Source organism: Pseudorca crassidens, chromosome 15 (assembly GCF_039906515.1).
Source record: "Pseudorca crassidens isolate mPseCra1 chromosome 15, mPseCra1.hap1, whole genome shotgun sequence".
NCBI lineage: Eukaryota > Metazoa > Chordata > Mammalia > Artiodactyla > Delphinidae > Pseudorca > Pseudorca crassidens.
The window spans coordinates 6,273,038-6,300,008 of NC_090310.1; the positions used below are offsets into that span (position 1 = coordinate 6,273,038).

At 38.9% G+C, this 26,971-nt stretch overlaps 1 protein-coding gene across 2 annotated transcripts in view; it reads left to right on the plus strand.

The window, feature by feature from the left end:
• Positions 1 to 26,971, plus strand: part of LOC137206682 (cytochrome P450 3A28-like) — a 42,446-nt gene that overhangs the window by 8,816 nt on the left and 6,659 nt on the right. For both annotated transcript variants that reach the window (XM_067705652.1, XM_067705653.1), the window contains exons 5-11: positions 4,535 to 4,648; positions 4,910 to 4,998; positions 6,328 to 6,476; positions 12,316 to 12,443; positions 16,384 to 16,450; positions 19,285 to 19,445; positions 21,891 to 22,117. In XM_067705652.1, coding sequence (XP_067561753.1) covers positions 4,535 to 4,648; positions 4,910 to 4,998; positions 6,328 to 6,476; positions 12,316 to 12,443; positions 16,384 to 16,450; positions 19,285 to 19,445; positions 21,891 to 22,117 — 935 coding nt within the window. The remainder of the gene's footprint in view (positions 1 to 4,534; positions 4,649 to 4,909; positions 4,999 to 6,327; positions 6,477 to 12,315; positions 12,444 to 16,383; positions 16,451 to 19,284; positions 19,446 to 21,890; positions 22,118 to 26,971) is intronic.

Here is a 26,971-nt window from a genome sequence, read left to right on the forward strand (position 1 = left end):
TTTGGAGATTAATCCTTTGTCAGTTGCTTCATTGGCAAATATTTTCTCCCATTCTGAGGGTTGTCTTTTCGTCTTGTTTATGGTTTCCTTTGCTGTGCAAAAGCTTTGAAGTTTCATTAGGTCCCATTTGTTTATTTTTGTTTTTATTTCCATTTCTCTAGGAAGTGGGTCAAAAAGGATCTTGCTGTGATTGACGTCATAGAGTGTTCTGCCCATGTTTTCCTCTAAGAGTTTGATGGTGTCTGGCCTTACATTTAGATCTTTAATCCATTTTGAGTTTATTTTTGTGTATGGTGTTCGGGAGTGTTCTGATTTCATTCTTTTGCATGTAGCTGTCCAGTTTTCCCAGCACCACTTATTGAAGAGACTGTCTTTTCTCCATTGTATATCCTTGCCTCCTTTGTCATAGGTTAGTTGACCATAGGTGCATGGGTTTATCTCTGGGCTTTCTATCTTGTTCCATTGGTCTATGTTTCTGTTTTTGTGCCAGTACCATATTGTCTTGATTACTGTAGCTTTTGTAGTATAGTCTGAAGTCAGGGAGTCTGATTCTTCCAGCTCCGTTTTTTTCCCCTCAAGACTCTTTTGGCTATTCGGGGTCTTTTGTGTCTCCATACAAATTAAGATTATTTTGTTCTAGTTCCATTAAAAATGCCATTGATAATTTGATAGGGATTGCATTGAATAGATTGCTTTGGGTAGTATAGTCATTTTCACAATATTGATTCTTCCAATCCAAGAACATGGTATATCTCTCCATCTGTTGGTATCATCTTTAATATCTTTCATCAGTGTCTTACAGTTTTCTACATACAGGTCTTTTGTCTCCCTAGGTGGGTTTATTCCTAGGTATTTTATTCTTTTTGTAGCAATGGTAAATGGGAGTGTTTCCTTAATTTCTCTTTCAGATTTTTCCTCATTAGTGTATAGGAATGCAGGAGATTTCTGTGCATTAATTTTGTATCCTGCAACTTTACCAAATTCATTGATTAGCTCTAGTAGTTTTCTGGTGGCATCTTTAGTATAGTATCATGTCATCTATGTATAGTATCATGTCATCTGCAAATAGTGACAGTTTTACTTCTTCTTTTCCAATTTGTATTCCTCTTATATCTTTTTCTTCTCTGATTGCCGTGGCTAGGACTTCCAAAACTATGTTGAATAATAGTGGTGAGAGTGGACATCCTTGTCTTGTTCCTGATCTTAGAGGAAATGCTTTCAGTTTTTCACCATTGAGAATGATGTTTGCTGTGGGTTTGTCATATATGACCTTTGTTATGTTGAGGTAGGTTCCCTCTATGCCAACTTTCTGGAGAGTTTTTATCATAAATGGGTGTTGAATTTTGTCAAAAGCTTTTTCTGCATCTATTGAGATGATCATATGGTTTTTATCCTTCAATTTGTTAATATGGTGTATCACATTGATTGATTTGCATATACTGAAGAATCCTTGCATCCCTTGAATAAACCCCACTTGATCATGGTGTATGATCCTTTTACTATGTTGTTGGATTCTGTTTGCTAGTATTTTGTGGAGGATTTTTGCATCGATATTCATCAGTGATATTGGTCTGTAATTTTCTTTTTTTGTAGTATCTTTGTTTGGTTTTGGTATGAGGGTGATGGTGGACTCATAGAATGAGTTTGGGAGCATTCCTTCCTCTGCAATTTTTTGTAAGAGTTTGAGAAGGATGGGTGTTAGCTCTTCTCTAAATGTTTGATAGAATTCACCTAAGAAACCATCTGGTCCTGGACTTTTGTTTGTTGGAAGGTTTTTTTGTTTGTTTGTTTGTTTTTTTGTGGTACGTGGGCCTCTCACTGTTGTGGCCTCTCCTGTTGCGGAGCGCAGGCTCCAGACACGCAGGCTCAGAGGCCATGGCTCACGGGCCCAGCCGCTCCGCGGCACGTGGGATCCTCCCAGACCGGGCCACGAACCCGTGTCCCCTGCATCGGCAGGCAGACTCTCAACCACTGCGCCACCAGGGAAGCCCTGTTAGAAGATTTTTAATCACAGTTTCAATTTCATTACTTGTGATTGGTCTGTTCATATTTTCTATTTCTTCCTGGTTCAGTCTTGGAAGGTTATACCTTTCTAAGAATTTGTCCATTTCTTCCAGGTTGTCCATTTTATTGGCACAGAGTTGCTTGTAGTAATCTCTTAGGATGCTTTGTATTTCTGTGGTGTCTGTTGTAACTTCTCCTTTTTCATTTCTAATTTTATTGATTTGAGTCCTCTCCCTCTTTTTCTTGATGAGTCTGGCTAATGCTTTATCAATTTTGTTTATCTTCTCAAAGAACCAGCTTTTAGTTTTATTGATCTTTGCTGTTGTTTTCTTTGTTTCTATTTCATTTATTTCTGCTCTGATCTTTATGACTTCTTTCCTTTTGCTAACGTTGGGTTTTATTTGTTCTTCTTTCTCTAGTTCCTTTAGGTGTAAGGTTAGATTGTTTATTTGAGATTTTTCTTCTTTCTTGAGGTAGGCTTGTATGGCTATAAACTTCGCTCTTAGAGCTGCTTTTGCTGCATCCCATAGGTTTTGGATCATTGTATTTTCATTGTCATTTATCTCTGGTATTTTCTGATTTCCTCTTTGATTTCTTCAGTGATCTCTTGGTTATTTAGTAATGTATTGTTTAGCCTCCATGTGTTTGGGATTTTTACGGTTTTTTCCCTGTGATTGATTTCTAATCTCATAGCGCTGTGGTCAGAAAAGGTACTTGATATGATTTCAATTTTCTTAAATTTACTGAGGCTTGATTTCTGACCCAAGATGTGATCTATCCTAGGGAATGTTCCATGCACACTTGTGAAGAAAGTGTAATCTGCTGTTTTTGGATGGAATGTCCTACAAATATCAATTAAATCTATCGGGTCTGTTGTGTTATTTAAGTCTTGTGTTTCCTTATTAATTTTCTGTTTGGATGATCTGTCCATTGGTGTAAGTGAGGTGTTAAAGTCCCCCACTGTTATTGTGTTACTGTCGATTTCCTCTTTTATAGCTCTTAGCAGTTGCCTTATGTATTGAGGTGCTCCTATGTTGGGTGCATATATATTTATAATTGTTATATCTTCTTCTTGGATTGATCCCTTGATCATTATGTAGTGTCTTTCCTTGTCTCTTGTAACATTCTTTATTTTAAAGTCTATTTTATCTGATATGAGTATTGCTACTCCAGCTTTCTTTTGATTTCCATTTGCATGGAATATCTTTTTCCACCCCTCACTTTCAGTCTGTATGTGTCCCTAGGTCTGAAGTGGGTCTCTTGTAGACAGCATATATATGGGTCTTGTTTGTGTATCCATTCAGCAAGCCTGTGTCTTTTGGTTGGAGCATTTAATCCATTCATGTTTAAGGTAATTATTGATATGTATGTTCCTATGACCATTTTCTTAATTGTTATGGGTTTGTTTTTGTAGGTCCTTTTCTTCTCTTGTGTTTCCCACTTAGAGAAGTTCCTGTAGCATCTGTTGCAGAGCTGGTTTGGTGGTGCTGAATTTTCTTAGCTTTTGCTTGTCTGTAAAGCTTTTGATTTCTCCATCGAATCTGAATGAGATCTTTGCTGGGTAGAGTAATCTTGGTTGTAGGTTCTTCCCTTTCATCACTAAGTATATCATGCCACTCCCTTCTGGCTTATAGAGTTTCTGCTGAGAAATCAGCTGTTAACCTTATGGGAGTTCCCTTGTATGTTATTTGTCATTTTTCCCTTGCTGCTTTCAATAATTTTTCTTTGTCTTTAATTTTTGCCAATTTGATTACTATGTGTCTCAGCATGTTTCTCCTTGGGTTTATCCTGTATGGGACTCTCTGCATTTCCTGGACTTGGGTGGCTGTTTCCTTTCCCATATTAGGGAAGTTTTTGACTTATAATCTCTTTAAATAGTTTCTTAGGCCCTTTCTCTCTCTCTTCTCCTTCTGGGACCCCTATAATGCGAATGTTGTTGTGTTTAATGTTGTCCCAGAGGTCTCTTAGGCTGTCTTCATTTCTTTTCATTCTTTTTTCTTTATTCTGTTCCGCAGCAGTGAATTCCACCATTCTGCCTTCCAGACCACTTATCTGTTCTTCTGCCTCAGTTATTCTGCTATTGATTCCTTCTAGTGTAGTTTTCATTTCAGTTATTTTATTGTTCATCTCTGTTTGTTTGTTCTTTAATTCTTCTAGGTCTTTGTTAAACATTTCTTGCATCTTCTCGATCTTTACCTCCATTTTTTTCCCGAGGTCCTGGATCATCTTCACTATCATTATTCTGAATTCTTTTTCTGGAAGGTTGCCTATCTCCACTTCTTTTAGTTGTTTTTCTGGGGTTTTATCTTGTTCCTTCATCTGGTACACAGCCCTCTGCCTTTTCATCTTGTCTATCTTTCTGTGAATGTAGTTTTTTTCCCACAGGCTGCAGGATTGTAGTTCTTCTTGCTTCTGCTTTCTGCCCTCTCCAGATAGCTATTTCTTTGGAGCTTCAAGAATAGGCTCCCAGATCTGGTCAATCACCTTGGGACAGTACCAATAAGACTCTGTGTTTTGCTTTTGACTCTAGTCTTTTGGTCCAACGGGAATTATGAAAAATGCCATCTCTCTGTCTGAGGATGAACAATGGAAGAGATTGCGATCGTTGATGTCTCCAGCCTTCACCAGCGGAAAGCTCAAGGAGGTAAGAAAAGAAGAAGACTTTCAACTAGAAACTTAAGGAATGACTCTAGGGACAGGTAGAAAATAAGATCATAGTCCCTTTCCAAAGAGAAGTCTGCTGATTTTGAGTTTTCTAATGATGGTCTTTTATCTTTACATCCTAAAAGAGACATTTTAAGATTCCTTATAAAATGCCACTTACTGCTCCATGCTTGGGAAAGCCAGGTACTTCTAGGACTTGAGTCTGCATTTAACTTCAGGTGATGTTGTACTTTGTATCTAGATGTTCCCCATCATTAGCCAGATTGGAGACATGTTGGTGAGGAACCTGAAGAAGGAAGCAGAGAAAGGCAAGCCAATCAGCATGAAAAAGTAAGTAGGGGTGAAGCTGCTGGTACCTGAGCTCCATTGAGACCCTCCAGATGCCTGCCATGGAGCCAGATTCCCACTGCTGAGTTACTGTAGTGACCAGACAGAAGTAAGTGTGTGGTGGTACCACTCCAGTGGGCCACCCCAGAATGAGTGGTGGCTCGCCAAAGAAAGCAGGGCAGCTGGGAGAGAAAGGGTCTTCTCCTGTGTACATGACCCAGGATGAACTTATCTGCTTAACTGTCACTTTGGATATTCTGGAAGACAAAAACACATAGTTTAGAAAGGAGAAACATTGTTGTGCACAGTATTGAGTGTAGAGGGTGTGGAGCGGAGGTGGGGAAGGCTCTTCGTACATATTGGCAGGCAGTGCACTGGGCAGGAATGTTACGGTATGGAACTTGAAACAAATTAAATCTCTTCACAGTTTTCCTGAGGAAAATGCTAAATATTAATTCTTAACCACCATTTGTTCTTCCTTCAGCCTCAAAAGGGAGAAGGCCCTGTACAGGCTATGGGTAGAGTGATCATAGCATTTGTTGTCTAAACTGAGATTTTTTGTTTTTAATTCTGCTGTAACAACAGGTATAAACTGAGAATGTCCCGGGAAAACTGAGTACATAAGATCACTTAGCTATGGGATTCCCTAAGTCAAATTTGGAGTAATTTATTATTTTTTTAACTAGAAATATTTTTAGTTCTTACACTTCACAGAAATGAGTCTGCCCTCAGGTCAACCACAGACCACTGGAGTTGAGGAAGTGTGGGTCTTTCAGGATCCTTAGCAGGGGTGTAAGACAGTGAGGGATGATGTTCCTGGAAACTCAGAACAGGGTGCTGCTGTTCTGTAATTCACTGAAGAGGAATCAGCTCTGAGTGCACACTCTATGGTGAGGCAAGACCCAGATCAGTGTCCCCTTTCTTGACTCCCCCAGGATGTGTTAAATTTATACACTTGGTTATGCTCAGACACAGTCCTTATACACCTATTATTGCCTGTAGTCAAAACACACTACTGTACTTTGTCTGATTATGGGTATCTATCCCTCTATGACTGAGCTCCTTGAGTTTGTGGGGGGACGTCTAACTTGCCTTAGTGTCCCCAGCCCTCCTGGCACAGGGCCAGCTGCATCACTGGCACCTCAGACACACCTCATGTGTGAGTGATAGTAGCATCGACTCTTCCATAGACCAACAGGTGGTTCTGAAAGAGTGTGGCTCTCTACCTGCCTTGTCTGGGCATCTGATTTTACATGTACTTCTTGTTATATGTGTTGGGTAAGGAGAGTAAAGAGGTGTTGATTTTAGTTGTTCCTATCTTTCTCTACGCAGCTTCTTTGGGGCCTACAGCATGGATGTGATTACTGGCACAGCATTTGGAGTGAACATTGATTCCCTCAACAACCCACAAGATCCCTTTGTGGAATACAGCAAGAATATCTTAAAATTTAATCTCCTCTCTCCATTAATTCTCTTAATAAGTATGTGGACTACTTTATTCCTTTTTCTTTATTCCTTCTTCCATCCCTCCTTCTCTCCCTCCTTTCCTCCCTCTCCACCTTTCTTCCTTTATCTTTCTTTTTTTTTTTAACTATTTATTTATTTATTTATTTTTGGCTGAATTGGGTCTTCATTGCTGCACACAGGCTTTCTCTAGTTGTGGCAAGCGGGGGCTACTCTTTGTTGTGGTGTGCTGGCTTCTCATTGTGGTGGCTTCTCTTGTTGTGGAGCACGGGCTCTAGGCGTGTGGGCTTCAGTAGTTGTAGCACATGGGCTCAGTAGTTGTGGCTCGTGGACTCAGTAGTTGTGGCACACGGGCTTAGTTGCTCTGCAGCATGTGGGATCTTCCTGGACCAGGGCTCGAACTCATGTCCCCTGCATTGGCAGGTGCATTCTTAACCACTGTGCCACCAGGGAAGCTCTATCTTTCTTTTTTAAATAATAGCTTTATTGAGATACAATTCACATGCCATATAATGCACCACTGTAAAATGTATAATTCATTGGTTTTTACATCCTACCTATCCATCAACAGATGAAATGGACAGGCAAAATGTATACAACATTCAGTATACACAACTGGATATTGTATGTGCGTGTGTGTACATATACACACACATATGTATGTGTGTATATATATGTATATATACATATATATATATATATATATGAGAAAGCCAGGTTCTTCTAGGACTTGAGTCTCCATATATATATATATATATATATATATATATATACACATATACATATACACACACACACATACACAATTGAATATTATTCACCCAGAAGAGGAAGAAAATCCTGCCATTTGCAACAAAATGGAAGGACCTGGAGGGTATTACGTTAAGTGAAATAAGTCAAACAGAGAAAGGCAAATACTTATATGTAGAATAAAAAAAAAACTAAACTAAGGAAAAAAAGAAGAAGAAGAAGAAAACCAAACTCATAGAAAAAAAAGATCAGATTTTTGGTTACCAGAGGTGTGGGTTGAGTGGTGAGAGAATTGGATAAAAGTGATCAAAAGGTGTAAATATTCAGTTGTAACATAAAAAGTACTGAAAGTGTAATGTACAATGTGAGTATAGTTAACACTGCTGTATGATATATTTGTACATTACTAAGAAAGTAGATCGTAAAAGTTCTCATCACAAGGGAAGATATTTTTTTGTAACTATATGAGGTGAGGAATGTTAACTAAACTTATGGGATTAATTTCACAATATACGTATGTTAAGTCATTATGCTGTACCCAAACTAATACAGTACTGTATCTCAACTATAACTCAGTAAGTTTGGAAAAAAAAGGGTTTTAGTACAAAGATATGTGCAACCATCACTACAGTCAATTGTTGTACATTTTTGTCAACTCACAAGCCCTGTACCTAACTATAACCTCTCACTCCTCTTAGCCCTAAGCAACCACTAATGTACTTCCTACCTCTATAGATTTGCTTATTCTGGACACTTCGTATAGATGGAATCATATATGTGGGCTTTTGTGGCTGGCTTCTTTCACTTATCATGATGTTTTCAAGGGTAATCTAAATTGTAGCATATATCAGTACTTCATTTCTTTGTATGGCCAAATAATATCCCATTATATGGACATTCTGCATTTTGTTTATCCATTCATCAGTTGACAGACACTTGGGTCATTTCCAGCTTTCCGCTATTACGAACAGTGCTGCTATGCCCATTCATGTACAAGTTTTCGTTTAAATACCTGTTTTCAATTCTTTGGGTATGTAGTCAGAGGTGAAATTGCTGAGTTATATAGTAACTGTGTTTAACTTATAAGTAACTGCCAAACTGTTACCCCACAATCTTTTTTAGATAAATGTCTATTCAAATATTTTGCCCATTTATAGTTGGATTATATTCAGTACTTCTGTTGTTGAGTTGTAAGTGTTCTTTATATATTCTAGGTAAGAGTCCCTTATCAGACATGATTTGGAAAGTTTTTTTTCCTTTCTGTAGGTGTCTCTTCACTTTCTTGCTAGTTTGCTTTAAAGTGAAAAATTTTTTATTTTCATCATGCACAAATTCTTTATTTTCCTTTTTTTCCCTGTGCTTTTGGTGTCATGTCTAAGAATCCATTGCCAAATCTGAGGTCATGAAGATCTACCCATTCATTGGTTTTCTTCTAAGAGTTGTACGGTTTTAGCTCATATGTTTAGGTCTTTGATTTATTTTGAGTTTATTTTTGTATATGGTGTAAGGTAAGGGTCTATTTCATTCTTTTGCATGTAGCTATCCACTTATCCCAGAACCTTTTATTAAAGACTATTTTGTCTCCATTGAATGGTCTTGTAACCCTTCTCAACATGCAGTTTACCATAGACAAGTGGATTTATTTCCAGAGTCTAAATTTTATTCTATTTATCTATATGTCCATTCTTATGCCAGTATGACATTGCCTTGATTATTATAGATTTATGATAAGTTTTGAAATCAGCAGTACGAGTCCTACAACTTTATTATTTTTTTTTTTTCGAGATTGTTTTGGCTCTTCTGTGCCCCTGGCAATTGCATATGAATTTTAAATTCAGCTTTTCAGTTTCTACAAAGAAGCCAGCCAGAATTCTGATAGGGAATGAGTTAAATCTGTAGAGTTGCTGTCTTGACAATGTTTAGTATTCTTATACATGTACATGGGATGTTTTTCATTTACTTAGATTTTCTTTATTTCAACAGTATTGCAGTTTTCAGGGTAGATGTTTTGCACTTCTTTTGTTGACTTATTCCTAAATATTATTATTATTTATTTTTTTTGCGGTACGCGGGCTTCTCACTGTTGTGGCCTCTCCCGTTGCGGAGCACAGGCTCCGGACGCGCAGGCTCAGCGGCCATGGCTCACGGGCCCAGCCGCTCCGCGGCATGTGGGATCTTCCCGGACCGGGGCACGAACCCGTGTCCCCTGCATCGGCAGGCGGACTCTCAACCACTGGGCCACCAGGGAAGCCCTAAATATTCTTTTTTTATGTTATTATAAATAGAGTTATTTTCTTAATTTCACTTTTGGGTTATTTATTACAGTGTATAGAAATAGAATTGATTTTGTATATTGACCTTGTTTCCTGAAACCCTGTTGAAATTGTGTATTAGTTCTAATAGGATGTTAGTGGATTATTTAGGATTTTTTATATACAAGGTCATGTTATCTGATGGTGGAGGAGTTTTACTTCATTTTCTATACGGATGCATTTTATTTCCTTTTGTTGCCTAATTACCCTGGCTAGAACCTCTAGTACAGTGTGGAGTGGAAGTGATGAGAGAGGCTTCCTAGTCTTGTTCTTTTTTTTTCTTCTTTAAATTATACATATGTATTTTATTTACACTTTGTATTTGATATATTTCATGATAAACATTTTTTTCCATCTTAACCATTTTTTAAGTGTGCAATTCAGCGGTATCAAATACGTTCACATCGTTGTATAAAAATCACCTCTGTCCATCCCCATAACTGTTTTCATCTTGTGAAACTGAAGCTCTATACCCATTAAACAATAACTCCCTGTTATTCCTTGCCCCCAGCCCCTGGTAAACACCAGCCTACTTTCTGTCTTTATGATTTTCCTAGTCTTGTTCTTAAACTTAGGGAAAGTTTAAGCTTAGGGGAAGCATGCAGTCTTTCATTATTAAGTATAGTGTTAGCTTAGTTTTTCATAGATGCCTTTTCTAAAGTTGAGGAAATTCCCTTCTGTTCCTGTTTGTTGAGTATTTTTATCACAAGAGAGTGTTGGGTTTTGTCACATGCTTTTTATGCATCTATTAGATGATCATGTGGTCATTGTTTTTTATTCCTTTGACATGGTTTATTATAACACTTTGTATTCCTGGGATAAACCCCACTTGGTTATGGTGTGTATCACTTTTTATATGTTGCTAGATTCAGTTTGCTAGTATTCTGTTGAGGATTTGTGCACCCATGGTATAAGGTATGTTGGTCTGTAGCTTTCTTTACTTGTGCTGGTTTGATTGATTGATTGATTGATTGACTGATTAAAGCAAGGTATAGTGACTTTATTAGGAAAGCCAGTAGACCAGGAAGATGGTGGACTGGTGTCCCAAAGAACCATCTTATCCGATTTGCCTGGTTTTAGTACAGATTCATACAATTTGGAAGTGTTCCAACATCTTCCAATTTTTGGAAGAGTTTGTTAAAAAAATGGTGTTAATTCTTTAAATATTTGGTAGTATTCACCATTGAAACCATCTAGACATGAGCTTTTCTTTGCCAAACTGTGGGTGGTTTCTTGATTACTAACTAAAACTTTGTACTTCTTATAGGTATATCAGATTGTCTATTTCTTTTTAAGTCAGTTTCTATAGTTTGTGTCTTTCTAAGAATCCATCCATTTCATCTAAGTTTTCTAATTTATTGCCATACTATTGTTCATAGATTACTTTTTTGTATTGAAATAAAGTTAATTTACAATGTTGTGTTAGTTTCAAGTGTACAGCAAAGTGATTCAGCTATGCAGACACACACACGTATATGTATTCTTTTTTAAAAAATAATTAATTAATTAATTAATTTTTGGCTGCGATGGGTCTTCATTGCCACGCGTGGGCTTTCTCTAGCTGCGGCGAGTGGGGGCTACTCTTCACTGTGGTGCGCGGGCTTCTCACTGTGGTGGTTTCTTTTGTTGCGGAGCACGGGCTCTAGGCGCACGGGCTTCAGTAGTTGTGGCTCGCGGGCTCTAGAGCACAGGCTTAGTAGTTGTGGCACAGGGGCTTAGTTGCTCTGAGGCATGTGGGATCTTCCCAGACCAGGGATCAAACCCGTGTCCCCTGCATTGGTAGGCAGTTTCTTAACCACTGTGCCACCAGGGAAGTCCCTGTATATGTATTCTTTTTCAGATTCTTTTCCTATAGGTTATTACAAGTTATTGAGTATATGTAGATTTCTTTATAGTCATTTTCATTTTTAAAATGTCAGTAGCAATTTCTGATGCTAAAAATTTGAGAGTTTTCTCTTATTTTCTTGGCCAATCTATCTAAAAAACCTTTTCAAAACATCAGCTTTTGTTTTCACTGATTTTCTCCATTGTTTTTTATTCTCCTGTTCATTATAGTTTCTTCACTTATCTTTACTATTTTCTACCTTCTGCTCACTTTATGTTTTGTTTGCTCTTCTCTTTTCAGTGTATTAAGGTGGAAATTTAGCTTCTTGATTTGAGATCTCTGTTCTTTTAATATCTAAACATATAGCCATAAATATCTCTCTGAACACCACTTTTGTTCCATCCCATCAGTTTTGGTATATTATATCTTCATTTTTATTCATCTAAAAGTAATTTCTGATTGCCTTTTGATATCTTCTACAACCTATTGGGTATTTAAGTGTGTGTTATTTAATTTCCACATATTTGTGTGTTTCCCAGTTTTCTTTCTGTTATTGATTTCTAATTACATTCCATTGTGGTGGAAAGACACGCACCATATTATTTCTATCATGATTATTATTTTTTAAACTGCACAATTAATTGAAGCAACAGATTACAGTCTGGTTTATCCAAAGAGATGCTAGTCCAAGAATTAAAGGCCATGAAGTCCCAGAATGTAATCCAGTTCCTTTAGTCAATCCAAAGATGCAGAAGAGGCCACTGATCTCACTGCTGCAGTGATAGCCCCTGTATGTGGACTTGGCCTTGCTCAGTCATTGGCTTCGAAGTCTGAGCAAAGGTCATAGAGGCAATGGGTCATGATTGAGTATCCTGGTGGTTTTACTTTTTTGATTGGTAGAGCAAATTATGATTGCGCCAAGTAAACTTTGCATTTTCACTGTGCTTCCTTTTATCTTTTTCTCTACAGTATTATTTCCATTCCTCACCCCAGTCTTTGAAGTATTAAATATTACTCTGTTTCCAAAAAGTTCTGTGAATTTTTTAGCGAAGTCTGTAAAAAGGATGAAAGAGAGTCGCCTCAAAGATAAACAAACGGTAAAGTCTGGTGGTGGTTACATGAGGGGGCTCACTTTTTGATAATTTATTGAGCTGTACACATATTTCTTATGCATATCTCTACATTTTTTAAAGGTAGATAGAAAACTATAGAGTTTAGAATAGGAGGGCTCTAAAATTTGGGGGGAATGAATAAGGAGGAAGTTGGGGAAGGAAATAAGAGTATGAGCCAGAGAGCAATATTTAAATATAATAATAGGCATGCCAATTAGTATGTCACTGCATAAATATTATTGAGATAAGGAGTTTACCACTTTTCTTCAATAAATGGTTAAGGGATAAAAGTTACTGATTAAAAATGATTTCACTGGTATTTCACCAAATATTAGCTTGGCAAAGAATCACTTCAGTTCCAAGCTTCCTATTTCACACGTTGTCCAATGGAAGGCCCTGTCAGCCACCTGATGCAGTGTAGTCATTTTAAAAGTTGAGCTTACTCATAGTTGGAGTGGGCAGGAGTCTTCTCTGGCCAATGAAGCCACAAGTGGGTTAACCCAGCTCTGCCTTCATGAGGGCTGGAGGCCAGCACAAGTATGTCTGCAGGTCAGGGGACAGGGCTGGATACTCAGGATGTCACTGAAGAATGTGTAGCATTCTGGAAGGGTGAAGGGCTTGAACATGCTTCTACAAAAGCTGCCGATGAACTCTGCAAATATCAGGGGATTGATTTATGTGGTCATTCATTAAGAATTAAAGTTGGAGACAAGCCTCTTAGACAGCCTCATCCACCAGAGGGCAGACAGCAGAAGCAAGAAGAACTACAATCCTGCAGCCTGTGGAACAAAAACTACATTCACAAAGAGATAGACAAGATGAAAAGGCAGAGGGCTGTGTACCAGATGAAGGAACAAGATAAAACCCCAGAAAAACAACTAAATGAAGTGGAGATAGGCAACCTTCCAGAAAAAGAATTCAGAATAATGATAGTGAAGATGATCCAGGACCTCAGAAAAAGAATGGAGGCAAAGATCAAGAAGATGCAAGAAATGTTTAAAAAAAAACCTAGAAGAATTAAAGAACAAACACCTAGAAGAATTAAAGAACAAACAAACAGAGATGAACAATACAATAACTGAAATGAAAACTACACTAGAAGGAATCAATAGCAGAATAATTGAGGCAGAAGAACAGATAAGTGGTCTGGAAGACAGAATGGTGGAATTCACTGCCACGGAACAGAATAAAGAAAAAAGTATGAAAAGAAATGAAGACAACCTAAGACACCTCTGGGACAACATTCACATTATAGGGGTCCCAGAAGGAGAAGAGAGAGAGAAATGACCTGAGAAAATATTTGAAGAGATTATAAGTTGAAAAACTTCCCTAACATGGGAAAGGAATTAGCCCCCAAGTCCAGGAAGTGCAGAGAGTCCCATACAGGATAACCCAAGGAGAAACATGCTGAGACACATAGTAATCAAGTTGACAAAAATTAAAGACAAAGAAAAATTATTGAAAGCAACAAGGGAAAAATGACAAATAACATACTGCATAAGGTTAATTGCATAAGGTTAACAGCTGATTTCTCAGCAAAAACTCTATAAGCCAGAAGGGAGTGGCATGATATATTTAAAGTGATGAAGGGGAAGAACCTACAACCAAGATTACTCTACCCAGCAAAGATCTCATTCAGATTCGATGGAGAAATCAAAAGCTTTACAGACAAGCAAAAGCTAAGAAAATTCAGCACCACCAAACCAGCTCTACAACAAATGCTACAGGAACTTCTCTAAGTGGGAAACACAAGAGAAGAAAAGGACCTACAAAAACAAACCCATAACAATTAAGAAAATGATAATAGGAACATACATATTGATAATTTACCTTAAACGTGAATGGATTAAATGCTCCAACCAAAAGACACAGGCTCAGTGAATGGATACAAAAACAAGACCCATATATATGCTGTCTACAAGAGACCCACTTCAGACCTAGGGACACATACAGACTGAAAGTGAGGGGTGGAAAAAGATATTCCATGCAAATGGAAATCAAAAGAAAGCTGGAGTAGCAATACTCATATCAGATAAAATAGACTTTAAAATAAAGAATGTTACAAGAGACAAGGAAAGACACTACATAATGATCAAGGGATCAATCCAAGAAGAAGATATAACAATTATAAATATATATGCACCCAACATAGGAGCACCTCAACACATAAGGCAACTGCTAAGAGTTATAAAAGAGGAAATAGACAGTAACACAATAATAGTGGGGGACTTTAACACCTCACTTACACCAATGGACAGATCATCCAAACAGAAAATTAATAAGGAAACACAAGATTTAAATGACACAATAGACCAGATAGATTTAATTGATATTTGTAGGACATTCCATCCAAAACCAGCAGATTACACTTTCTTCTCAAGTGCACATGGAACATTCTCCAGGATAGATTACATCTTGGGTCAGAAATCAAGCCTCAGTAAATTTAAGAAAATTGAAATCATATCAAGCATCTTTTCTGACCACAATGCTATGAGATTAGAAATCAATTATAGGGAAAATAACGTAAAAAACATAAACACATGGAGGCTAAACAATACACTACTTAATAACCAAGAGATCACTGAAGAAATCAAAGAGGAAATCAAAAAATACCTAGAGACAAATGACTACGAAAACACGACGATCCAAAACCTATGGGATGCAGCAAAAGCAGTTCTAAGAGGGAAGTTTATAGCTATACAAGCCTACCTCAAGAAACAAGAAATGTCTCAAATAAACAACCTAACCTTATACCTAAAGCAATTAGAGAAAGAAGAACAACAAAAACCCAAAGTTAGCAGAAGGAAAGAAATCATAAAGATCAGATCAGAAATAAATGAAAAAGAGCTGAAGGAAACAATAGCAAAGATCAATAAAACTAAAAGCTGGTTCTTTGAGAAGATAAACACAATTGATAAACCATTAGCCAGACTCATCAAGAAAAAAAGGGAGAAGACTCGGGCTTCCCTGGTGGCGCAGTGGTTGAGAGTCCGCCTGCCGATGCAGGAGACATGGGTTCCTGCCCCGGTCCGGGAAGATCCCACATGCCGCGGAGCGGCTGGGCCCGTGAGCCATGGCTGCTGAGCCTGCGCGTCTGGAGCCTGTGCTCCGCAACGGGAGAGGCCGCAACGGTGAGTGGCCCGCGTACCGCAAAAAAAAAAAGGGAGAAGACTCAAATCAATAGAATTAGAAATGAAAAAGGAGAAGTAACAACTGACAGTGCAGAAATACAAAGGATCATGAGAGATTACTACAAGCAACTCTATGCCAATAAAATGGACAACCTGGAAGAAATGGACAAATTCTTAGAAAAGCACAACTTTCCGAGACTGAACCAGGAAGAAATAGAAAATATAAACATACCAATCACAAGCACTGAAATTGAGACTGTGATTAAAAATCTTCCAACAAACAAGAGCCCAGGCCCAGATGGCTTCACAGGTGTGGTGTGATGAATTGGGAGATTGGGATTGACATATATACACTAATATCTATAAAATGGATAACTGATAACTAATAAGAACCTGCTCTATAAATAAATAAATAAATAAAAAGAATTAAAGTTGGAGGGAAAACAGGGACTGATGTCATAGATCTTTTCCTAAGCAAACAGGTATGACAGGAGAGAGAGCAGATAACTCTTTAGTTAAGAAGCTGTTTCAAAAGCCAGAGAAACCAAAGATCAGAGAGAGTGAGGACCAAAAAGCAGATGGACATGATGGCTGGGTTTCTCTCAGGGAAACATCATGCTCTCTAAGATTTGTAGGTGGATGTTTTGGTCACTGAGGACTTAGTCAGTACTCGTCAGCCTTCTGCTCTTTAAGGGGTCATATTCTCAGGGAAGAGGTGTGAAATATGCACTCCTGATTTATTTCTGTCTTCACAAGTAACTTTCTGCCATTGACATTTCTCTTTCTGCTTCTAGCACCGAGTGGATCTTCTTCAGCTGATGATTAACTCTCAGAATTCCAAAGAAATTGGCACCCATAAAGGTAACCAAGGAGAGCTTCAGAGGGGCCACTGTCGGTGGGGCACAGAGCTAGGGGGTGGTTCTGAAAATGTGCAGGAAGTTTTCCAGGCAGCTGGGGATTTCTGCCAAGTTGAAGGAAGACACATGGTCAGACAGGAATGGTAGCAAGAGATACTTCATAGGTGTATGCAGGCACAACTTTGTTCAGAGCTCGAAGGGCAAGTATAACAAGGATGTCATGCCCATCAGTCAGTCATGGTCTGTGGATCACCTACAGCCGAACCTCTGGGGAGCTTGTTTCCAATGTCAATTCTCAGGCTCCTCTGGACCCAATGAGTCAGAACCTCTGCCTGGAAATTTGCATCAAGACTTCATCCCATCAGGAGGAACATTGCCCCAGTGTTGATGACCTTAACTTGGAACACTTGGTTAAAGTTGTGTTCACTAGCTTAGTCTACTGTAAAGTTCAATTTTTTCCTTTGTCATTAACAAGCAGCTGGTGGGAGAAACCTTTGAGACTAGAAATATAGTGTTCCTCTTCAAATTGTCACCCACTAGTTTTACCATCCACGGATGGTTTTTGACTGAAACCATTGTTACTGTGGTGGTTGCAATATGATGACTTTCTAATTCCATCATTCTTCTGTATTTATGAATTGATGTTCTTTTGTAGGGAGAGTTCTCCATTCTCCCCCAATCATTTATTTGTTTATTTATATCAGCATGATCTCATGTATAACTAAGTTACTCTCTTACATCATTCTTCATTTTGATTTTCAGGTTCTTTCAGTTTTGTCCACTGGAGCTTTTTCAAGTGCGATCTTGTATTCTCTTTTCTTTTCTTCTTTCTTCTTTTTAAATCTTTTTTTTTAACGGACTATTTTTTAGAGCAGCTAGGTTCACAGAGAAATTGAGTGGAAAGTACAGAGATTTCCAGTATATACATCCTACCGCAACTACACACAGCTTCCCCACTATCAAAAGATGATACCAGAGTTGTGCACTTGTTACAATCAATGAACGTACATTAATACATTATTATCACCCAATGTCTATAGTTGACCTTAGGGTTCATTCTTGGTTTTGTACATTCCATGGGTTTTTAACAAATTTATAATGAGCTATATCCACCAGCACAGCACACAGATTATCCAGTATTCTTTAATCTATCATTTTTTGGGAACTTCCTCACTTTCTGATGTAAGACAGTCCAGGTTTCTCTTTTATTTCCCCTGAGTAGCCCTGGAATCAGCCATTTTTTCCCAAGGAACTCTGGTTCCCTTTAGTGAGAAATGGTATTTAGAAATCAAAATCTGGGATCTTAGGAATGCTCATTGCTACTAGGGTTTCTTTGCTTCTAGATCCTCTCAATGGACAAAGTTAAGAACATCAAATATATTTCTACAAGACTGATGAACATAAGGATTTCTGTATCACCCATAAACAGTGATATAAACAGTCTTGTTCTTTCAAACAAGAAGACCCTGATCTTTAGTTTATTCCATGACATGAATACTCCCATGTGGTTAATTTCAAGCTATGAATGGTTTGACAACCATCTCACAAAATTCTTGAATTTTAAAAAAATTGTTCTTGAGCAGGGACGAGCTGACGCCAGCACACCACTATAAATATATCTAAAACTATGTGTAGATCTTTTTCACACTCATTTTGTATTGTTTGTGTGTGTGTGTGTGTGTGTGTGTGTGTGTGTGTGTGTGTGTGTGAATTGCTTGGTTGGGGCAGGTACAACATTGATCTGAGCGCTCTAAGTAACTAAAGGTCCTACTTCTGTCCCATCAAATAGATAAGAGCCTGATCACGCTTGGTGTCTTGGGAAAAAATAAAAAGAGAGACCTATTTATAATTACATGGGCTGTTTAGTGAGGCTAAAGGAGAGCAAAGAGAGGGGGCGTGTACTGAGAAGATGACATTCAGGCCATGATTGAATAAGCATTGCTAATTCCACTCCCTGGACCCTATTTTTCTATATTGCGTGCTGACTAGTACCCTTCTAGGGACACATTCTTCCTTCTACTTTAATGCCATTGATTAGACTAGGGTCAATCACAACTCTTTTAGCTTTTAGTCAATCTCTGTAGTTTCTGTACATATCTGAGATCCCCCAGAGAAGACTTATGCCCCAGGTCTTCCATTGCCTGATGCCTGTCAAATGTATAATCCATGCTTCTCAGGCCAGGTTTTGCTCGCAAGTCATCACATATCGTGAAAGTTCTGATTCTGTAGTTCTAGTTTAGGATTGAAGACTCTGAATTTCTCATAAGTTCCCAGATGTTCGTGATGCTCGAGGTCCATCAACACACTTTGAGTAGAAACAGCCTTATATTGTTCTCTTAAGTTCCCACAAACATGTTTAGATAAAAGATAACTTCATTTTCCCTACAATATAGCCTTAGTCTTGTAAAATCTGCCAAAGAATCAAGTTTTACTTTAGCTAGAATAATTTAAATTATTCTGGAAGAGAATGTTACCCCGTATTAATTACAGCTAAAGCACTTGTAGGATTCTCCAAGGGACATACTAATAGTACTGTGTAAGTAAGACAAAATTGCTGTCTCTTGAAATTACCCAGCTGTGCCGTGAGGGAGGTGGCGTAGTCAGCAGCAGGGGCTGAGGAGAGTATAGGCACTGGGGAAAGCTGGATTCAGACAATTCTTGCTTTTTTCTGGCTCTTTAAGGGAGACATGAGAACACAAAGCACTACCAGTTTAATTTTCAATTGCTTTTACATTTTCCCGCCAGGGATTTGGCAGTCTCATTTGGATTTCTCATCATCTAAGCTGTGATGTTTTGTATTGATGTGGTTTATCTAAAATGTCTCTCCTCTCCTTTTAGCTCTGTCTGACGTAGAACTCATGGCCCAAAGTATCATCTTTATTTTTGCTGGCTACGAGACCACTAGCAGTTGTCTTTCCTTCGTTATATATGAATTGGCCACTCACCCTGACGTCCAACAAAAGCTGCAGGAGGAGGTTGATGCAACTTTCCCCGATAAGGTGAGTGATGATACCTGGAGAGAGAGGGGGAAGGTGAAGCCTTAGCAAGAATGCCTCCTCATCACTTCTTAGAATATATTTGCAGAAAGCATGAGCCTCAAATCTTTAACCTGTGCTATTTAGGAAGGATCTAAAGCGTACAAAACAGAGGGGAAAACATAGGTTATGTGTGGTACACACAGGAATATAGGTACTGTGGAAAAAATGCTGGTACTGGCATATCATACATTACAGTATGCCATGTAAAAATCACAGTACCTCAGTGGCATCTAACAGTAAGCATTTATTGCTCCAGTGTCTGCATAGTTAGTTATCTGTCGATATGGCTGGACTTCCTTGGTTCTGGGTGTTGGCTGATGTAGGCTGGCCTTGGCTATGCAGTTAGGGTGACTCAGCTCCACACGTGCTCCACATGTGTCTCATACTCCACATGTCTGCTTCTCAGGGCAATGGCAGATGGCACGAGCAGGAAGCCCAATCATGTGGGTGACTTTCAAATTTGTGCAAGCGCCACACTTAGCCAACTTTCCACTGGTTCAGAGTGAGTCACCTGGCCAACCTGAGTCAGAATGGGAGGCACCACTGGGTTAGATGACAAAGGGCATGGACCCAGGAAGGACTGGAGAACTGGGACCATTAATTCAGTCTACCGCCCTGGGTACACTGCAGACTAGGAGGAGCCTTGTAACAACAAAGGGCTTAAAGTAGGAAACAGAGGACGTGAGTTTGAGTCCTGGCTGTGCTTTTAGACAAGTTTTATCACCGTTCAGAATCCTGAGTCCTTCAAATACAAGATAAGGATAGATTGTAGTGCCTACCTAAGTTAGAGATGATCTGTCTTCTCTGGTAAATCTCATATTGGGATTCTTTTGATGCAATAAGGTGAAAAGGTCACTAAGAGACAGGCTAGCTAAAGCATTGTGTCCTCCCCTTTTTATAATAATACTTATAATAACAACACTATTGGCTAACATTTGCTTCTTACGATATATGTCTATCTAAGTACTTTCTAGTTATAAATGAATCTAACCTTCATAAGATTCTGTATAAGTCAGGAGAAACTAGGTTATGCCTCAGTAACAGGTTAGCCCTCAAATCTCAGTGGCTTTACAGAGCAGAGGTTTACTTCTAACCCATATCTACATGACCAACATGGATTGTTAGTGGAGGATGGGAGAGGGCAGCTCTGCTCCACAGCGTTACTCGGGGATACAGGCTAAGAGGCTCCACCTTCCTGTAGCTACCTTATCTGGAACATGAGGACTTCCTGTTGTCTGGGGAATAAGGGACTCGAGCGTTGCTCACTGGCTTTTCAAATGATTTGTCCCCGAACTGACATAATCGCCTCCGTTCACAGCCCATTGGCAAAGCTGGTTTCCTGTAACTTCAAGTGGGCTGGGAAATACAGGGACTACGTGGATACTGGGTGAGCAGTGAGTGTGTCTGCCACACAAGCCTATGAAGTGTCAACTCTAATTATCTCCATGTAACGTTTCAGAAACCTGAGCGACAGAGAGATGAAATACTTTCACATACTAGTCGTGTACCTAGTGGTGAAAACGCCAACCTATGTGCCAGGGTGTCTGTCTCCTGAGCCAACTCTTACCCTCTACAATGTTGCCCCTTAAATATAACCCCACGTGACAGCCACATGTCACCCCCACTGGTCTCAGATCTCTGCCAAGAGTGGAATTCTTTGTGGTGTGAGGAGAACTGGCCTCTGGGGCTGGAGTGGTTTGTTTAGACCTTCAGACCTTAACAGTCACCCCTGAAGGGATCATAGGAGACTGTTCCAGCAACAGAGGCTGTGGCTGAGGGTAGGGTTCTCATCCTCTTGTAACTTTCCCTGGATCTGAAATTGTGTTCCTTGTAGCACCCAATCTTGCTCTTTGTTTTTGTATTTGGTTTAGAAAGGAACTTGTTTCTCCCCAAATTATTTATAGAGTTTTCATATAATATAGTGATTCCAAACTTTATATGTATAATGAAAAGCATTAGCAGTCAGGAGTTTTCAACTAAAAACCTTTATGTTGAACAGGGGATTTGCTCTTTTATACATTTCTTTCCTTGGTACAGATGTGTGGCCTCACTTTCAAAAGGAAACAGTGACTTTGGCCTATTTCACTTAAGACTAAGGGTCGTAGTCTATTGGTCACGTTTGTTCTCATGAGAAAGAAAATACACTCGATGATAATGTGCGGGATTTCAGGCCCTGTTTAGGGCATTGTCCTAACATTGCCCATAGCCATAACTACTCTACACACCTCTGTGGGCCATTGAGCAGGTCAAAGCACATGATAGATATTAAAATGTCTATAAATGCTAAGGTCCTCTACCAATTTAAATTATTCCCCGGAGCTCCTAACATTTCAATAGGACTACACAGATGGAGTTGAAGGTTGATCCGAAATCTTAATTTATCAAAATCTCGTTTTCTCTTCCCAGGCGCCTCCCACCTATGAGGCTCTGGTACAGATGGAGTATCTTGACATGGTGTTGAATGAAACTCTCAGAATATTCCCAATTGCTGGTAGAATTGAGAGGATCTGTAAGAAGGATGTGGAAGTCAATGGAGTGTTCATTGCCAAAGGGACAACAGTGGTGGTGCCACTCTTCGTTCTTCACAATGACCCAGAGCTCTGGCCAGAGCCTGAGGAGTTCCGTCCTGAAAGGTACAAGACCCTGAGGAAAGGACACCCACCCTGATCCTTTTTGGTGCTTGCATATTTTGACAACTCTTATTATAGTTGGCAAGTGGGTGATCATGCAATAATTTATTTGTATATCTTTTTATTGTTGGAAGATTTTTCTGTTTAAGGGTGTTCATTATGTGAGTCAAAATTATACAAAGTATAGACTAGAAAAAGAAAATTATAGCTGTCTACATTCCTAATACCTTAAGATAGGCCTCATTTATAATGTCATATATGTCCTTATGGACATTTTTCTATGCATATATAGATTTTAAAAACAGGATGGTATTATACTTTATTTGGTTTTGAACTTCTTTATTTAACAGTAAAGTATAAACAACATTCTATGTGTATATGTTTGTATGCATATGCCATAATTTACCTAACCACTGTCTTTTTATTCCCTTTAAGCCTTTCTCTCTGTTCTCTCTTAGCTCTCTGAATTCACCCCATGTTCCCACATTCCATATTTTTAAACATTGGCTACATTTCCTCTAGCATTATTGTGAGAGTGCAGGCTGGGACCTAGAGGTCTCATCCCTGATGGTTCAAGCAGCCTCACTGAGGACGGAGGTGCACACAGGTGCCCTGGTTCTGTCTGTGGCTGCACACCTGGGTCAGGTCCCTTCTACCTCAGTATTTGATGACTTTCCAAAGTGAAGTCATCTGTTCTCTACATGTCTGAGATTTCCTCCTTGGATGGGTCTTGAGCATCCTCTTCTGGGAATTCAGAGCCAAGATCTGGTTTGGACACAGATTGGACCCTGGAAAGAGTTAATGCTCTCCCATTTAGTGTATGGTAAGCAAAATTTGGAATGAACTTTTTAGGCCAGTAGCTGGGATCTAGACCTTTATTACACCCCATCAGCTCCCTGATGGCCAAGAGTTGTTTTGTTTGCCATGGAGTCCCGAGTGCTAGCACAATGGTGACACATAGCACTTATTGACAGAAGAGTCAGAGTGGACCAAGTCCTCTGTTTTCTGGGCCAGGGAACCTCTGCAGTTCCTCCAAGCTCAGTAGCTCCCTGTCCTGCAGCTTCACGAACCTGGACCACTCACTGTACTTCCCTTTGATTCATTCAGGCATCAAGCAGAGAATAAATGCCCACCTGTGGGTGAGGGACTGGGCCAGCCAGTGAGAAATCCAAAGGCTAGGAAAAAAGCCTATTATGGAGAATTTTAAAAATATTCACAAGTATGTGTGATTTGACATGTACACAGGAATATTCTATAGGCACAAGCCTATTAAATACTTTATTTAAAAAAAATTTTAACATCTTTATTAGAGTATAATTGCTTTACAATCGTACGTTAGTTTCTGTTTTATAACAAAGTGAACCAGCTCTACGTATACACATATCCCCATATCTCCTCCCTCTTGCATCTCCCTCCCATCCTCCCTATCCCACCCCTCTAGGTGGTCACAAAGCACCGAGCTGATCTCCCTGTGCTATGCGGCTGCTTCCCACTAGCTATCTATTTTACATTTGGTAGTATGTATAAGTCCATGCCACTCTCTCACTTTGTCCCAGCTTACCCTTCCCCCTCCCCGTGTCCTCAGGTCCATTCTCTACATCTGCGTCTTTATTCCTGTCCTGCCCCTAGGTTCTTCATAACCATTTTTGTTTTTTTAGATTCCATATATATGTGTTAGCATACGGTATTTGTCTTTCTCTTTCTGACTTACTTCATTTTGTATGACAGACTCTAGGTCCATCCATCTCACTACAAATGACTCAATGTTGTTTCTTTTTATGGCTGAGTAGTATTCCATTGTATATATGTGCCACATCTTCTTTATCCATTCATCTATTGATGCACGCTTAGGTTGCTTCCATGTCCTGGATATTGTAAATAGAGCTGCAATGAACATTGTGGTACATGACTCTTTTTGAATTATGGTTTTCTCAGGGTATATGCCCAGTAGTGGGATTGCTGGGTCATATGGGAGTTCTATTTTTAGTTTTTTAAGGCGCCTCCATACTGTTCTCCATAGTGGCTGTATCAATTTACATTCCCACCAGCAGCACAAGAGGGTTCCCTTTTCTCCACACCCTCTCCAGCATTTATTGTTTCTAGATTTTTTGATGATGGCCATTCTGACTGGTGTGAGGTGATACCTCATTGTAGTTTTGATTTGCATTTCTCTAATGATTAGTGATGTTGAGCATTCTTTCATGTGTCTGTTGGCAATCTGTATATCTTCTTTGGAGAAATGTCTATTTAGGTCTTCTGTCCATTTTTGCATTGGGTTGTTTGTTTTTTTAATGTTGAGCTGCATGAGCTGCTTGTAAATTTTGGAGATTAATCCTTTGTCAGTTGCTTCATTGGCAAATATTTTCTCCCATTCTGAGGGTTGTCTTTTCGTCTTGTTTATGGTTTCCTTTGCTGTGCAAAAGCTTTTAAGTTTCATTAGGTCCCATTTGTTTATTTTTGTTTTTATTTCCATTTCTCTAGGAAGTGGGTCAAAAAGGATCTTGCTGTGATTGATGTCATAGAGTGTTCTGCCTATGTTTTCCTCTAAGAGTTTGATAGTGTCTGGCCTTACATTTAGGTCTTTAATCCATTTTGAGTTTATTTTTGTGTATAGTGTTAGGGAGTGTTCTAATGTCATACTTTTACATGTAGCTGTCCAGTTTTCCCAGCACCACTTATTGAAGAGGCTGTCTTTTCTCCATTGTATATCCTTGCCTCCTTTGTCATAGATTAGTTGACCATAGGTGCGTGGGTTTATCTCTGGGCTTTCTATCCTGTTCCATTGATCTATATTCCTGTTTTTGTGCCAGTACCATACTGTCTTGATTACTGTAGCTTTGTAGTATAGTCTGAAGTCAGGGAGCCTGATTCTTCCAGCTCCGTTTTTCGTTCTCAAGATTGCTTTGGCTGTTTGGGGTCTTTTGTATTTCCATACAAATTGTGAAAATTTTTGTTCTAGTTCTGTGAAGAATGCCATTGGTAGTTTGATAGGGATTGCATTGAATCTGTAGGTTGCTTTGGGTAGTATAGTCATTTTCACAATGTTGATTCTACTAATCCAAGAACATGGTATACCTCTCCATCTGTTTGTATCATCTTTAATTTCTTTCATCAGTGTCTTATAGTTTTCTGCATACAGGTCTTTTGTCTCCTTAGGTAGGTTTATTCCTAGGTATTTTATTCTTTTTGTTGCAATGGTAAACAGGAGTGTTTCCTTAATTTCTCTTTCAGATTTTTCATCATTAGTGTATAGGAATGCAAGAGATTTCTGTTCATTAATTTTGTATCCTGCTACTTTACCAAATTCATTGACTGCCTATAGTAGTTTTCTGATAAAGTCTTTAGGATTGTCTATGTATAGTATCATGTCATCTGCAAATGGTGACAGCTTTACTTCTTCTTTTCCGATTTGGACTCTTTTTATTTCTTTTTCTTCTCTAATTGCTGTGGCTAAAACTTTGAAAACTATGTTGAATAATAGTGCTGAGAGTGGCAACCTTGTCTTGTTCCTGATCTTAGTGGAAATGGTTTCAGTTTTTCACCATTGAGAATGATGTTGGCTGTGGGTTTGTCATGTATGGCCTTGATTATGTTGAGGTAAGTTCCCTCTATGCCTACCTTCTGGAGGGTTTTTATCATAAATGGATGTTGAATTTTGTCAAAAGCTTTTTCTGCATCTATTGAGATGATCATATGGTTTTTATCCTTCAATTTGTTAATATGGTGTATCACATTGATTGATTTGCATATACTGAAGAATCCTTGCATCCCTGAGATAAACCCCACTTGATCATGATGTATGATCTTTTTAATGTGCTGTTGGATTCTGTTTGCTAGTATTTTGTTGAGCATTTTTGCATCTATGTGCATCAGTGTTATTGGCCTATAGTTTTCTTTCTTTGTGACATCTTTGTCTGGTTTTGGTATCAGGGTGATGATGGCCTTGTAGAATGAGTTTGGGAGTGAACCCCCCCTCTGCTATATTTTGGAAGAGTTTGAGAAGGATAGGTGTTAGCTCTTCTCTAAATGTTTGATAGAATTCACCTGTGAAGCCATCTGGTCCTGGGCTTTTGTTTGTTGGAAGATTTTTAATCACAGTCTCAATTTCAGTGCTTGTGATTGGTATGTTTATATTTTCTATTTCTTCCTGGTTCAGTCTCGGAAAGTTGTGCTTTTCTAAGAATTTGTCCATTTCTTCCAGGTTGTCCATTTTATTGGCATATAGTTGCTTGTAGTAATCTCTCATGATCCTTTGTATTTCTGCACTGTCAGTTGTTACTTCTCCTTTTTCATTTCTAATTCTATTGATTTGAGTCTTCTCCCTTTTTTTCTTGATGAGTCTGGCTAATGGTTTATCAATTTTGTTTATCTTCTCAAAGAACCAGCTTTTAGTTTGTTTGTTTTTTTTTTAAAGAAGATGTTGCGGGTAGGAGGGTTTTTTTTAGTAATTTATTTATTTATTTTTGCTGTGTTGGGTCTTCGTTTCTGTGTGAGGGCTTTCTCTAGTTGTGGCAAGCAGGGACCACTCTTCATCGCAGTGCATGGGCCTCTCACTATTGCGGCCTCTCTTGTTGCGGAGCATAGGCTCCAGACGTGCAGGCTCAGTAGTTGTGGCTCATGGGCCTAGCTGCTCCGCGGCATATGATATCCTCCCAGACCAGGGCTTGAACCCGTGTCCCCTGTATTAGCAGGCAGATTCTCAACCACTACGCCACCAGGGAAGCCCCAGCTTTTAGTTTTATTGCTCTTTGCTATTGTTTCCTTCAGCTCTTTTTCATTTATTTCTGATCTGATCTTTATGATTTCTTTCCTTCTGCTAACTTTGGGGTTTTTTTGTTCTTCTTTCTCTAATTGCTT